The sequence below is a fragment of the Chiloscyllium plagiosum genome, unplaced genomic scaffold (genome assembly GCF_037043375.1).
Source record: "Chiloscyllium plagiosum isolate Xiang-an unplaced genomic scaffold, Cpla_swu_hap1 HiC_scaffold_26, whole genome shotgun sequence".
Taxonomy (NCBI): domain Eukaryota; kingdom Metazoa; phylum Chordata; class Chondrichthyes; order Orectolobiformes; family Hemiscylliidae; genus Chiloscyllium; species Chiloscyllium plagiosum.
The window spans coordinates 59143320-59158909 of record NW_028270164.1 but is presented as its reverse complement, the minus strand read 5'-3'; the positions used below and the strand labels follow the sequence as shown (position 1 = coordinate 59158909).

The following is a 15590-nucleotide window of genomic DNA, read 5'->3' as shown; positions in this document are numbered from 1 at the left end:
GTGTGGAGGAACAGTGGGATCTTTATGTCCATGTACATAGATCCCTCAAAGTTGTCACCCAAGTTGATCGGGTTGTTAAAAAGGCGTATGGTGTTTTGGCTTTCATTAATAGGGGGATCAAGTTTAAGAGCCACAAAGTTTTACTACAGCTCTATAAAACCCTGGTTAGACCACACTGGGAATATTGCGTCCAGTTCTGGTTGCCTCAAGACAGGGAGGATGTAGATGCTTTAGAGAGGGTGCAGAGGAGATTTACCAGGATGCTGCCTGGATTGGAGGGTGTGTCTTATGAAGAGAGGTTGAGTGAGCTCGAGCTTTTCACACTGGAGAGAAGGAGGAAGAGAGGTATCTTAATAAAGTTATACAAGGTAATGAGAGGCCTAGATAGAAGAGATAGCCAGAGACAGAATCCCCTCAGGGCAGAAGTGGCTGCCACTAGGGGTCAGAATTTTAAAGTGATTGGAGGAAGGTTTAGGGGAGATGTCAGAGGTAGATTCTTTATGCAGAGAGTGGTGGGTGCACTGCCAGTGATGGTAGTAGAGTCAGAGACATTAGGGACATTTAAACGACTGCTGGATAAGCACATGGACAGCAGTAAATTGAGGGGTATATAGGTTAGGTTGATCTTATATTAAGAAAAATGTTCAGCACAACATTGTGGGCTGAAGGGCCTATACTGTGCTGTACTGTTCTATGTTCTATGATTGTGACAGGTCACAGTGTGCTATGTACAAATGCATATCTTCAAACAGACCACAGTCTGTAAAAAAATTGTATGTACTGTCATTTGTATGACATGCTACCTGGTCTATATATGGTCTACAAAAGAAAATTATACCTCATGAAAAATATCTGTGTTCATTGTAATCCATCCCATTTTAACTTGCCTCTGCACACTCATTGCATAAGGTTAAGGTCAGGGTTAAGATATCCAGGTACTTTGAGGGTGCACATGCAAATTATTGTTGGCAATTTTCTTGGTATCTGCTCATTTCTGCAGTAGATATAAGCCTAAATTGTCCAGCCTTTCATCATCAGACAACCTTTGACTGAAGTTGCCAGACTTGCCTACATTGAACTGCCTCCAATGCTATTACATGCGTCCTTAAATAAACGAACAGTGAACTTGTGTAGATGCCAACAGACTGCTAGGTTGTTGAGGAAACCAACATTCATTCCACTGTTTTCATATCTGTTGGTTTCTGCATGTCTGTTATCAACCTCACTCTATTAGGATCCAGGTAAAGTCCTTTCACCTTCAGTACATGGCCTATAGACTTGACTTTAGTCATCTTCAATTGCATCCACTCTGGGTAGATCAATGATCATCTCATACTGTCTGTGTTGGATACTCTTCTGAAGCACTGGAAAAGCCAAAAGCATGTACCTGTCCTCTACATCCCAAATCATGTCCAAACAGTTTTCATAAAAACTACAGTTTTTATGAAACCTCGCTTTCCGTGTTTATCCTTCATATTCAGGGTAGTATTAACTTAGCATGATGTAGCAACATCTCCTCAATGGTTGGCATGAGGTAGTGAGAACTCTTCAAAGTTTTATTGCTCTCCTTTATATCGATGGATATCCTCAGCTTTCCAGGGTGCTTCACTGCTACCATGCTGCTAATCCAGTCTGTCAAACTTGTCTCTGTGCTGATTACTCCCTTCATGACTGGCTTCTCCAGCTGGTCTTTCAAGCTGGCTAAGAACCCCCTTCAGCAGATGTTGTATTGGTCTCCCACTCTCATCTACTTTGAGATGATATTCACAGGCGGATGTCCAAAACCTGTGAAAACATCTTTGTACTTTTTTATCCAGTAGTTCATGGTCTGTTGCCCTGTGAAATACTACAAATCTCTTCTGGTACACGTACGGTTACCAGTCACACTTTGGACTTGTTTAAACTGAGATGATTGGCTCAGGCTTAATGTCTATTATCTAGAATTACAGACTTTCTCTCTTCCCATTGCTCCCAGCTTCATATCTCCTCTTGGTTGAGTGTTTTTCAATTATAAAAGTCTCAACTTTAACTTTGATGGCTTCATTTTTTGGGAATCATCTTCAACCACTTTTCACAGGTCTGCAAAGCTCCTGATGTTGCATGAAGCACCAGTGTCCACCTGACATTTTATATTTACTTGATATCCTTCTTGTGTAGCCATCCGTGCCAGTCTATTCAACAGGTATCTCTCCTGCAACCATATTATCTTTCCAAGCCCAACATATTCGACCTCTCCGCATGAGAAAATCTCTTCATACCCAGAATCAACCAAATGAACCTTCTCTGGGCTGCCTCCAGTGTATCTTTCTTTCAATACCAAAACTGTTCACAGTATTTCAGTTGTGTTCTGACTGGTACCTTGTCTAGTTTTACTAAACTCTTCCTAGTTTTACACTCTATTCTCTTTGAAATGATTGCCAACATTTGATTTGCCATCCATATTACCCACTGAACTTGGATGCTAGTTTATTTTTGTAATCATAGACAAGGATTCCAAATCCCTCTGTTCTGAAGCTTTCTGCAGTCTCCTTCTATTTAAATAATATTCAGCTCCTCCCAAAATGCAAAACCTCCTATTTCCCCACATTACATACCATTTTCCAAGCTTTATTCCATTCATTTAACCTGTCTGTATTAGCCTGCAGACTCTTTGTGTCAACCTCACCACTTCCCTTCCCATCCATTTTTGGGTCATCTTCAAACTTGGCAATAGTACATTCACTTCCATCATCAAAGTCATTCATATATATTATAAGTAACTGTGACCCCAGTCCCTATGGCACTCCAATTAGTTGCAGATTGTCATCCTGGAATGTCCCCTTTATCCCCAACTCATTGTCTTCAATTAGTTAGCCAAATCTCTATCTAAGCTATTACAGCAAACTTTGTTTTAGCTGGCACCTTATGAACTGATGCCTGCAGCAAAAAATATATACATCAAATACCTCACCTCTACTATATTATCACAATCTCTGCAATGTTCAAGAAGTTAGTTGATGATGGGAATGAAAAGGCTGTCTTCCGCTAAGTTTTATTTAAGGTAAAGCTATATTATTATTCAAGTGATTTATGTTGTAAAGTATAAAAGTGATGTGTATAGCCCCTGCATTACATTTCTATTACTTAATATATGTTTTACTTTGAATATGGGGATCTCTTGATCAACAAGCACACTTCTGGTCCCAAAGGTATTAGTTAATAAACAGTTTGCTGTATCTCCTATCTCTTAGGTAATGAAGGTCTTGATTGAACACCTTATTCAAACACATTACATCCACTGCTTCACCCATATGCATCCTGCTTGCTACCTTTGGAAAGAATTGTAACAAACTTTTCAAATATGATTTACCCTTTATGAAGCCATGTTGACTCTGCTTGACAACATTATGTATTTCTAAATGCACTAGTATGACATCCTTTAGAATGGACTCTAACATTTTCCCAATGACAAATGTTAAACTAATTGGCCTGTAGTCACCAGTTGCTCATTTCCCTTTTCAAATAAATGCATTATACTGGCAGTTTTCCAAATCTTCTAGGACTTTTCTGGACTCTCAGGGTTCTTAGAAGATTACTATCAGTCGCTACTTCCACTAATATCTGAGGGCATAACCCATTAGTTCCAGGGGCTTATTTGCCTTTAGACCCATTAGTTTTCGTAGTATTTTTTTCTCTAATGACAGTTATTGTATTTATCCCTCTGCCCACACTATTGCCCCCACCACCACCATTTTGCCCCATGATATTTTTTAAGAGTTCTATTTGTGTCGTCTACCATGATGACCAAAACAATGTATTTACTCAGCTCCTCTGCCGTTTCCTGATTCGTTTTTATTTCTCCAGCCCTGTCTTTGAGTGGGCCTATGTACACTTTGACATTTTTTTTCACATTAGATTAGATTAGATTCCCTTCAGTGCGGAAACAGGCCCTTCGGCCCAACAAGTCCACACTGACCCTCTGAAGAGTAATCCACCCAGCCCCATTTCCCAGCATCTAATGCACCTCACATTATGGGCAATTTAGCAAGGCCAATACACCTAATCTTTGGACTGTGGGAGAAAACTGGAGACCCGGAGGAAACCCACGCAGACACAGGGAGAATGTGCAAACTCCACATAGGTAGTCACTCGAGGCTGGATTTGGACCGAGGACCCTGGTGCTGTGAGGCAGCAGTACTAACCACTCAGCCACCATGCCACATATTTAAAGAATCTCTTACTGCCCATTTTTATATTACTTTCTAGTTTACCCTCATAGTTTATTTTTCTCCCTTTTCCTTTTGATCATTTTTGTTAATATTTAAAACTTTTCCCAGTCCTCAACTTTACCATGAATCTTTGTCATGTTGTATGTTATTTTTCTTCCAATTTGAAAGAAGCATTAACTTGCCTCGTTAATCATGGTCTGTTCATTCCCTTCCTAGAATCTACCTTCCTCACTGGTATGTGTCTGTCCTGGGAGACATAAACTATTTTATTAAATGTCTGTCATGTTTTCTCTTTGCTTCTAAACCCTTTTCCCAATCCACTCCAGCCAGTTCTGCCCTCATTTCTACGTAATTACCCTTGTTTAAGATTAGCTTGGTTTTTTGCAGCCCAGATTTCCCCCGCTGAAGTTGAATACTAAAGCCTGTCATATTATGGTCACTGTTCCCTAAGGGATCTTTTACTCAGAGATCATTTACTAAAACTACTTCATTACACATCACTACGTCCAAGCTGACCTGCTCACTCTTTTTTGCAACAAAAAAGAAAAGAGGGCATAAATTTTAAAACATGTTGCAAGGGTGACGCAATAAAAAACTGATATATAGAAATATAGAAAATAGAAGCAAGAGTAGGTCATTCATCCTTTCAATCCTGCTCTGTCATTCAGTATAATCATTCAATTTAATAGCCCATTCCTCCTTTTCCCCCATACCTTTTGATCCCTGTAGCCCAAAGTGCTATATCTAGAGGGCAAACATTCCACTGGTTGGAGTCATATCTGGCACATAGGAAGATGGTATTGGTTGTTGAAAGTCAGTCATCTCAGCTCTAGAACATCTCTGCAAGAGTTCCTCGGGTTAATATCCTAGGCCCAACCATCATGAAAATTAGAGGGCATAGGTTTAAGGTGAGAGGGGAAAGATTTAAGAAGGGCCTGTGGGTCAACTTCTTCACAGAGAGAATGCTGCGTATGTGGAATGGGCCGGCAGAGAAAGTGGTTGAGGCAGGTATAATAGCAACATTTAAAAAACATTTGGATAGGTACATGGATGAGAAAGATTTAGAGGGATATGGCTGAAATGCAGACGATTGGAACTAGCTGAGTGGCACCATGATCAGTACAGACCAGTTTGGACGAAAGGCCTGCTTCCATGCTGAATTACTCTATGACTCTATGACCGGTGTCTTGTGACTATCGTCAGTCTCTGTTCTGACTGGGAACAAATGCATCTATCACCAGTCTCTGTTGGGAGTTTCAATGGACAATTTGCTCACAGACAGGGAGTGACTGCGCCTGTTGCCACTGTCATGTTTCATTGACTGCTTCCAATCTTTGCAATGACATGTTCCACTCTTCAGTTATTTCCGATCACTGTACTGTCATTGTATGGGAACATGAAATGATTTGCTCTACATCCTGGGAATTCCTGAGCTCATTGTCAATCCCTCTTCTGATGGGGAATTACTAACTGGCAGTTTCTGTATTTACTCAGAGCTATGACCTATAATGTCAGTCACACTAAAAACAAGCAAATACTGTGACAAAAACAGAAATTGCTAGAAAAGCTCAAGAGGCCTGGAAGTACATGCGGAGAGAAGTCAGACCTAATATTTCAGATCGAATGACCTGAAACATTAACTCTGATTTCTTTCCTCAGATGCTGCCAGGCCTGCTGAGTTTTTCCAGCAATTTCTATTTTTGTCACTGATTTACAGCATATGCAGTCCTTTTGGTTTTTACTTTTTATAGCAGACCCTGCTACTCACAGTATTGCTCCAGATTTCCTGGAACTGCTGTTATTCTCTGTACAGCAGCACAATATTCTAACTAAAGTCAGAATGCATTTGGCCTGAGCCTTACCAAATGATTGGTAGTCAGACCCCACCCTGTTACTGTGGTTACCGCCACTCACTGTTCTGACTGGGCGTTCCTGGGATGGTTGCCAGACTGAACACATGCTGCCTGTTGCGGTTTTTGCACTGACAAAGATCAACTGTAATTATGGTCATCCTCTGCCATCACTCTGACCACTGTCAGTTCAGAATCAGCACATGATGTTTGCAAAGGGTTAACCAACTCTGCTGATTCCTTGCAATCCAATCTGGAACTCCATCCTAATAGGCACAACCTGCTCCCAGTCAGGAATCCGCCACTTCCTGCACACAAGCTATTTATAGAGAAAAATGCAGAAAACCAGGCAAACATCACCCCACCCCCATACACCATTCTTCACTCAGCCACCAACCCACCATGGCTCAGCTCAGTACAGCCTCAATCAAAACACACAAGCACACTCCAGATTCAGTTCAAACTGAAAGGAGGTCAGAGATAAATAAAAGAGGGCAACAGAAAGACAGATGAAGCCTGGGCAACATGACATAGAGACATGGACAGGAGAAGACAGACAGTAAGGCAGACATAGGAGCTGAAGAACCATACAGGGAGACAGGAATTGGAGAAAGATACAAAGACAAAGTTAGAAGACATTGATATTCAGACAGAGATAGAAAGAGAGAGATAAAGAGGTGAAGAATTAATTGAGAGATAATGACAGAGAAAAAGTGATACAAAAGTTAAAATAGAGAAACAGAGTGAGTGAACGCAGCTGAAAGAAAAGACAGAATCTAGAGCTAGGGATCACTGTTTCAAATAAGGAGTCACCCATTTGAACCAGAGGTGAGGAGAATTTATTTCTGTCAGATTGTGGTAGGTTTTTTCGATCTCATCTCAAAAAGATGGTGGAATATAAGTTCTGGAATATATCTGAGGCAGTGGTAGATTCTTGTTAAGCAAGGAGGTGAAAGGTTATCGGGCATAGGCAGGAATGTGGATTTGAGTTTACAAACAGATCAGCCAATAACCTATTGATTTGTGGGGCAGGTTCAAGGGAGTACTCCAGCTCCTAAGAGAATCCTAGAGAAATAGAGAAAGAGAGGCAGATTCCGAAAATAACATGGAAACAAACAGAGACTCGCTAAAAGAGAGAGATACCACAAAGAGGGCATCAGAAAGGGAGTAATACCCACTGAGTGAGAATCAGGGAAAGTGACACCCACAGAGAGAGTCACACAGGGAGAGTGACATCCAAATAAACAGACAAATAGAGAGAGAGTGACAAACACACACAGGGAGTCAGAGGGAGAGTGACACATGCTCACAGACACAGAATTAGACAGAGTGACACTGATACACACACAGACACAGAATCAGACAGTTGCACCTCCCCCTGACACACATACACATGTGCACGCGGGATCAGAGAGAGACAGTGATACACAGTGGGAATCAGAGAGTCACACACACGTACACAGGATCAGAGAGAATGATACACATACAGAGGGAATCAGAGAGAGGGACACTGTTTCATGGTTTCTCTGATTCCCTCTGTATGTGTGTCATTCTTGTGTGTGTGTGTGTGTCACTCTCTCTATCTCTCTTTGTGGGAATTACACACACACACACACACACACACACACACACACACACACACACACACACACACACACACACACACACACACACACACACACACACACACACACACACACACACACACCGAACCCCCACCCCACCCCAATAACTGTTCCTGAAAATCTGGGACTAAAAAAGAAATCCCTCCTGATCTCAGTGATGCTGCTGTCGCCACAGTCCTCAACAAAAGGAGACAAAGAGAGCTGTGGGAGATACCCAGGAATCTCCCCGTTTTCCGTCACCAGGAAGATCATTGCCCAAATAACATTTGTGCTGCTAAGATTCTTGTCTCATCCTTCCAAACCTTTGATATGACTCCAAACTTGGACAACATATAGACAACACCTCAAGGCCGAGATGAAGCACCATCAACACTTTTTGAGCTGGATGCTCCACATCAGTTGGGAGGACAGGTGTACTGACAGCAGCTTTTTTGAAGCACCAGCAATGAGGCCATGATCATCCAAAACAAACTCCACTTAGCTGCCATCTGAGTTCCAACTGCCAAAGCAAACATTCCTCACCCAGCTCAAGGAAGACACTCAAATGAGAGGAGGACAAAGGAAATGGTTCAAAGACTCCCTGAAGGCTTCTCTCAAGTAATGAAGCACAGACATCAACTCTTTCAGAAGAAGCCAACTTAGAGGAAGCTCCTGGATGAAGGGACACAATTCTTTGATTAAACCTGTCAATAGAACAGTCAATCTTCCGTAATTACACCGGCACCACTCCTCACCTCTTCCTCCGCTACATTGATGACTGCATTGGCGCCACCTCATGCTCCCGCGAGGAGGTTGAGCAATTCATCAACTTCACCAACACATTCCACCCTGGCCTTAAATTTACCTGGACCATCTCTGACACCTCCCTCCTCTTCCTGGACCTCTCCATCTCCATCAGTGACAACCGACTTGACACTGATATTTTTTACAAACCCACCAACTCCCACAGCTACCTGGATTACACCTCTTCCCACCCTATCTCTTGCAAAAATGCCATCCCGTATTCCCAATTCCTCTGCCTCCGCCATATCTGCTCCCAGGAGGACCAGTTCCACCACAGAACACACCAGATGGCCTCCTTTTTCAGAGACCGCAATTTCCCTTCCCACGTGGTTAAAGATGCCCTCCAACGCATCTCGTCCACATCCCGCACCTCCGCCCTCAGACCTCACCCCTCCAACCGTAACAAGGACAGAACACCCCGGTGCTCACCTTCCACCCTACCAACCTTCGCATAAACCAAATCATCCGCCAACATTTCCGCCACCTCCAAACAGACCCACCACCAGGGATATATTTCCCTCCCCACCCCTTTCCGCCTTCCGCAAAGACCATTCCCTCCGTGACTACCTGGTCAGGTCCACGCCCCCCTACGACCCACCCTCCCATCCTGGCACTTTCCCCTGCCACCGCAGGAACTGTAAAACCTTCGCACACACCTCCACCCTCACCTCCATCCAAGCCCTAAAGGAGCCTTCCACATCCATCAAAGTTTTACCTGCACATCCACTAATATCATTTATTGCATCCGTTGCTCCCGATGCGGTCTCCTCTACATTAGGGAGACTGGACGCCTCCTAGCAGAGCACTTTAGGGAACATCTCTGGGACACCCGCACCAATCAACCACACCGCCCTGTGGCCCAACATTTCAACTCCCCCTCCCACTCTGCCGCTCCCTCATCACCAGAAGCCTGGAGGAATAACGCCTCATCTTCCGCCTCGGAACACTCAACCCCAGGGCATCAATGTGGACTTCAACAGTTTCCTCATTTCCCCTTCCCCCACCTCACCCTAGTTCCAAACTTCCAGTTCAGCACTGTCCCCATGACTTGTCCTACCTGCCTATCTTCTTTTCCACCTATCCACTCCACCCTCCTCCCTGACCTATCACCTTCATCTCCTCCCCCACTCACCTATTGTACTCCATGCTACTTTCTCCCCACACCCCCACCCTCCCCTAGCTTATCTCTCCCCGCTTCAGGCTCTCTGCCTTTATTCCTGATGAAGGGCTTTTGCCCGAAACGTCGATTTTGCTGCTCCTCGGATGCTGCCTGAACTGCTGTGCTCTTCCAGCACCACTAATGCAACAAAAGGAAATACGGCAAAGGGACTGGTGAAAGGAATGCCAATGATCTCGAGATTAAAAACCAGTTCCACCTCTTGAAAACACCTGCAAAACGTGCAGTTGAATCGAACTCAGAAAAGACCCGCAGGACCCATGACCAGAGAGACAGAATTTCCAAGGTGAACACTCCATACTTGTTAGACAGTGATTGCTGACAATGGTTAGGATCTGTAATGCAGAGGCTGGAAGTGATTTGATTTAATTTATTATTGTCACCGGTATGAGATGCAGTGAAAAGTATTGTTTTGTGTGCTCACCAGACAAATCACACCTTACATAAGCACATCAGGATAACAGAACAGAATACAGAATATAGTGTTATAGCTACAGAGAAGGTACAGAGAATCTACTCTAATATAGGAGAGGTCCATTCCTAAGTCTGATAACAGTAGGGAAGAAGCTGTTATTTAATTTTTTGTAGGTATTTTCAACATTTTGTATTTCTGCCCACTGGAAGAGGGTGGAAAAGAGTATAACTGGGCTGATCATGTTGGCTGCTTTCCCAAGGCAGCAGGAAGTGTAGATGGAGTCAGTGGAGGCGAATAGGACAACAGGAAGTGTAGATGGAGGTGATGGAGGCAATGGAGGAGGATAAGAAATTGGAGCAGGAGTAAACGATTCAGACCTTCAAGCTTGCTCCACCCGTCAATGAGATAATGGCTGATCTGATATGGATCTGAAATTGTCTTTCCTGCCTATCTACCTCAGCCTCCACAGCTCAGTGGTGGAAAATCCCCACAATTCAGGATCTTCTAAAAATCCTCTTTATCTCTGTCCACTAGTTCTGAACTCCCTACAAGGGGCCTTTCATCAACATTAACCCTGTCAATGCCCCAGAGAATCTTATATGTTTCTATAAATCACCTCTGATTCCTCAAAACCCAGAGACCAACTTACACAATCTCTCTTCATGAGCAAACTCTTCATCTCCGGAATTAGCCAAGTGAACAGTCTGTGAGCCACTTCCGATGCAACCACTTCTTCAACTGGGAGTGCAAACTGTGCTTCAGTATTCTTGATGTAACTTCACCAACACCTTGAAGAGGAATAGCAAGATTTCCCTCTATTCTACTTGCCTTCTGCACAACTTGTTAATTGTGATTCATGAGTATAGGAGTTGGGAGGTCATGTTGCGGCTGTACAGGACATTGGTTTGGCCACTGTCTGGTCTCCCTGCTATAGGAAGGATGTTGTGAAACTTGAAACTGTTCAGATAACATTTACAAGGTTGTTGCCAGGTTTGGGGGGTTTGAGCTGTAGGGAGAGGCTGAATAGACTGGAGCTGTTTTTCCTGCAGCAGACTGAGGGGTGAGCTTATAGAGGTTTATAAAATCACGAGGAGCATGGATAGGGTAAATGGACAAAGTCTTTTCCCCGGGGTGGGGTGAGTCCAAAACTCGAGAGTATAGGTTTAAAGTGAGAGGGAAAGATTTAAAAGGGCCCTAAGGGGCAACTTTTTCATACAGAGGGTGGTGTGTGTATGAAATGAGCTGCCAGAGGAAGTGGTGCAGGTTGATACAATTACAACATTTAAATGGCATCTGGATGGCTATATGAATAGAAAGGGTTGAGAAGGATATAGGCCATATGCTGGCAAATGGGACTAGATTTACTTCGGATAGCTGGTCGGCATGGATGAGTTGGACCGAAAGGTCTGTTTCCATGCTGTACATCTTTATGACTTTATGTACAAGGACACCCAGAGCCCTCTAGACCACAGCACTCTCCAGTTTCTCTCCTGTTAATGTGCTGCTTTTCCAGTCTACATACCAAACCTTACCATTTACAGATTATACTCCTGCCAAGTTTTTCACTTGCGCACAACACATCTATCATCCTTTGTTAACAGTGTCCTGCTTTCCTACCTCTCTCTAGTTATTTCCTTTATTTCCACAGGCTGTAATGGGTAGCACCTATACACCAAACTCCACCTTCAGCTCAATTGTCAAAATGTAGAATCACATCAAACCTCCAGAAATGAAAGCTGCTGTATGGAGCAGTACACTTATCGCCACAGCTCTCTTCACCCATCTTGTTACTCCCTTTCTACTGCCCTCCAGCTGGATCATGCTTCGTGTCTCTGATTGCTTTATATAATGAGCAGTGTTTACAAATTGTCCAGAATGGTGTTGACACAACAATATCTGCCCCACCCCCCCCAAAACACACTTCACTTACCAACGTAGAAAGACGTGGGGCAATGGTCGCCACTGAATATGGTGGTGGTCTCAGAGTCAAAGCGAAGCCACAAGCCAAGCGAAAGGACTGCAGTTCCAGACAGCTGGCAATAAAAGACCATTCACAGTTAATGAAGACCAACAAGACTAAACAGGAGTAAATTAATGTACAGCAACAGTAAGAGGGATTGACAGCAAAGGGAAGTGACAGTAATGAGGAGGTAGTGTAATGGAGAGGGGAATAGGGAGTAGGAAGTGAGAGTCATCAGGAGGGAGTGTAATGAGGGTTGGAGTAACAGGGAAGGAGATTAATGAGGAGTGATAGCAATGAAGAATGAGAGTCAGAGCGATTGAGAGTAATAAGGAGTGACAGTAATAAGGAGTATGAGCAATGGGGATGACAGTAATGAATGAGCGAGAATATTAGGAAGTGAGAGGAGAGGAATGGGGAGTGAATAATGAGGAATGACTGCAATGAGAAAAAACTGGAGTGAGGAGTGACTGAAATATTAGTGTCCACATGGGGAATAACCTTATGGAACAGTGAATGTACTGTTGAAACTGTAACAACAAAAACCTATTGTAATGAATGACAGTCCAGGCCAGAGCTCAACTTCCACACCTTTCCTGCTGGTATCCTTTCAGAATCTACTCTTCGTCCCTGACCTATTTCAAGCATCTCATCCTAAGGACAACACTTCAGCACTGTGTACTGGGGTATCAACCTCCAGAGACCCCATCTAGACTTGAGAGCACTAACTATCCAACCACAACTGACACACACAGTTCTCATTCCACTTCGCTTTGCTCATCTTCTGCCGGAATCCTCATCGAAGACCTTGCTCCCTCGAGACTTGTCCATTCCAACACACTCCTGACAAGCCTCACCAATCGATCCTCAGAAGTCAAAGGAGTTGCAAAAATGACCACCTATGTCGTAACTCGCACCAACTTCTTTTCCCCTGCTGCCTGGTGCTCACTGATCTATTTCAGCTGCTGATTAAACAATGCCTAATCTAAAAATTCTCGCTCATGGGTGCAGTAATAGAGAGAGATCAGGGAGAGAATGGTGGCTCTTATGTTGGCAGGGTGGAGAGAGGTCATTGATGTTCTTTCTACAGTGCTAGGCATTGGTCCAAACAGCTGAACTTTCACTAAACTAGATAGCAACCACAGACCAGGCTGGCATGGTCTGGTAGAATGGACTCCACTACTTCACCAGCCTGGACAACAGGAGCTACAGATGCAGAGCACCGATTTCCCCCATCTGTCATGCCTGGCGAAAATGTCAGGATTCGTGTTGGGCAGCTCCACATTGACAGTTCGAGCGTACAACATCCTTGAACAATGATGCAGGGATGCTGGTAGTGAATTCGGCAAGGAGTTCTTTTTTAGGTTGGTGACCTATGACAGTGGGGTTCCATGGGGATCAGTGCTGGGACCATAACTATTTATAATATACACTAATGACTCGGAGGATAGAGGTTAATGTATGGTAGCTAAATTTGCAGTCTACATAAAAATAGGTGGAAAGGTAACTTGCAAGAAGCATGCAAAGTTTACAGAGAGATATTCATCAAAATCATAAAATCCCTACTGTGTGGAAACAGGCCATTTGGACCAAGTCCACACAGAGTCTCTGAAGAGTAGCCCACCCAGACCCATTCCCCTACCCTATGACTCTACATTTACCCCAGACTAATGCACCTAACCTATGCCCCTGAACACTATGGGTAATTTAGCATGGCTAATTCATCTAACCTGCACATCTTTGGATTGTGGGAGAAAACCCGGAGCACCCGGAGGAAACCCACACAGAAACAGGGAGAACGTGCAAACTCCACACAGACAGTCACCCGAGGTGGAAATCAAACCCGGGTCCCTGGTGCTGTGAGGCAGGAGGAAACTCACGCAGACATGGGGAGAATGTGCAAACACCAAATAGATTAAGCAAGTGGGCAAAATGTTGGCAAATGGAATACAATGTGGAAAAACGAAAAGTTATTTATTTTGGAAGGAAGGACAAAAGAATAAGTATTATTTAAATACGGAATAACTGCAGAAAGCTGCAACACAAAGGGACTTAAGAAACTTGTACACAGAAAGCTAGCAGACAGGTAATCAGGAAGGCAAATGGTATGTTAGATTAGATTACTTACAGTGTGGAAATAGGCCCTTTGGCACAACAAGTCCACACCGACCTTCTGAAGAGTAACCCACCCAGACCCATTCCCCTACACCTAACACTACGGGCAATTTAGCATGGTCAATTCACCTAACCGGCATATTTTTGGACTGTGGGAGCAGACACGTTGAGAATGTGCAAACTCCACGCAGACAATTGCCTGAGGTGGGAATTGAACCTGGGTCTCTGGCGCTGTGAGGCAGCAGTGCTAACCACTGAGCCACCATGCTGCCCTAAATCCTTATTTCAAGGGGATTGGGGTATAAGAGGAGGGAGGTCTAACAGGAACTATATAAGGTGCTGGTAACATCAGAACTGGAGTACTATCAGCAGTTTTGGCCCCCTTATTTAAGGAAGGATACAATTTCATTGGAGGCAGTTTTTAGAAGGTTCACTATATGATCCCTAGTATGGAGGGGTTATCTTATGAGCAAAGGCTAAACTCTACTCATTGAAATTTAGAAGAATGAAAGGTGATCTCATTGCCACATATCAGATTTTGAAAGGGCATCTTTTTAAATGCTGAGAGAATGCTTCCCCCATGGGAGGGAGAATCTAGGACCAGAGGGCATAGTCTCAGAATAAAGGGGCACCAACTTAGGACTGAGATGAGGAGGAATTTCTTCTCTCAGATGGTTGAGAGGCTTTGGCCACTTGTCACAAAAGGTGGATGGGAGCTGGGCGCAGCAGACCCATCATGGATTATGAAATATTTGTTGATCGTGATGCTAAAATCTGGATCACATTGTGGGGAAGGAGACTCTATGTGATGTACGAGACAATGACAAGATGCAGGTCTCCAGTGGCACGAGGGACTGACTTCGAGATGGTGTTCAGGTTGGGGTGTAGCCGAGGACAGGTAAACTGTGCGACCTGGAGGTTATGTTATGAGTAGGGTGAGAGAATGGGTTGTATATGAAGAGTGACTCCCATGCCAGCCCAGTGCAGTGGGCAGCGTGGCTTTGTGGCTGCTGTGCCCTGAGTTTGTTTGAGATGGGCACTGGCAGATTGCCAATGCTTGTCCAGATGAATAGCTGCTTTTCAATGATGGCCTGGGTACAAGGGAGGCTGGTCTTTCGGTAGATATCTGTTGCGATGCAAGTTGTTCTGGCATGTGGTAAGGTGAGACCAGAATTGGATGTGAGGGATATTTTAGTGGTAGAGCAGGTAGTTAATGAGGCCAGTTTGGTAAGATATGGCAAGAAAACCTGTCAGGCCTTGGGGCAAGAATCCGTTCAAAAAAAAAAATGCAATTTGACAGTCAAAAAAAAAATTCAGCTTTGGGTTCTGCCAAAGCCATTCAGCTACCACCCAAATTACAGCCTTGGTTCAGACATGGACAAAGAGCTGAATTCCACATGTGAAGCCAGAGTGACAGCCCTTGACATCAAGGCAGCAACAGACCAAGCACGGTTTCA

At 43.9% G+C, this 15590-nt stretch overlaps 1 protein-coding gene across 3 annotated transcripts in view; it reads right to left on the bottom strand.

Moving 5' to 3' along the window:
• Positions 1–15590, bottom strand: part of LOC122563004 (CD9 antigen-like) — a 149712-nt gene that overhangs the window by 55859 nt on the left and 78263 nt on the right. For all 3 annotated transcript variants that reach the window (XM_043716303.2, XM_087973827.1, XM_043716302.2), the window contains exon 2: positions 11989–12091. In XM_043716303.2, the coding sequence (XP_043572238.1) occupies positions 11989–12091 (103 nt within the window). The remainder of the gene's footprint in view (positions 1–11988; positions 12092–15590) is intronic.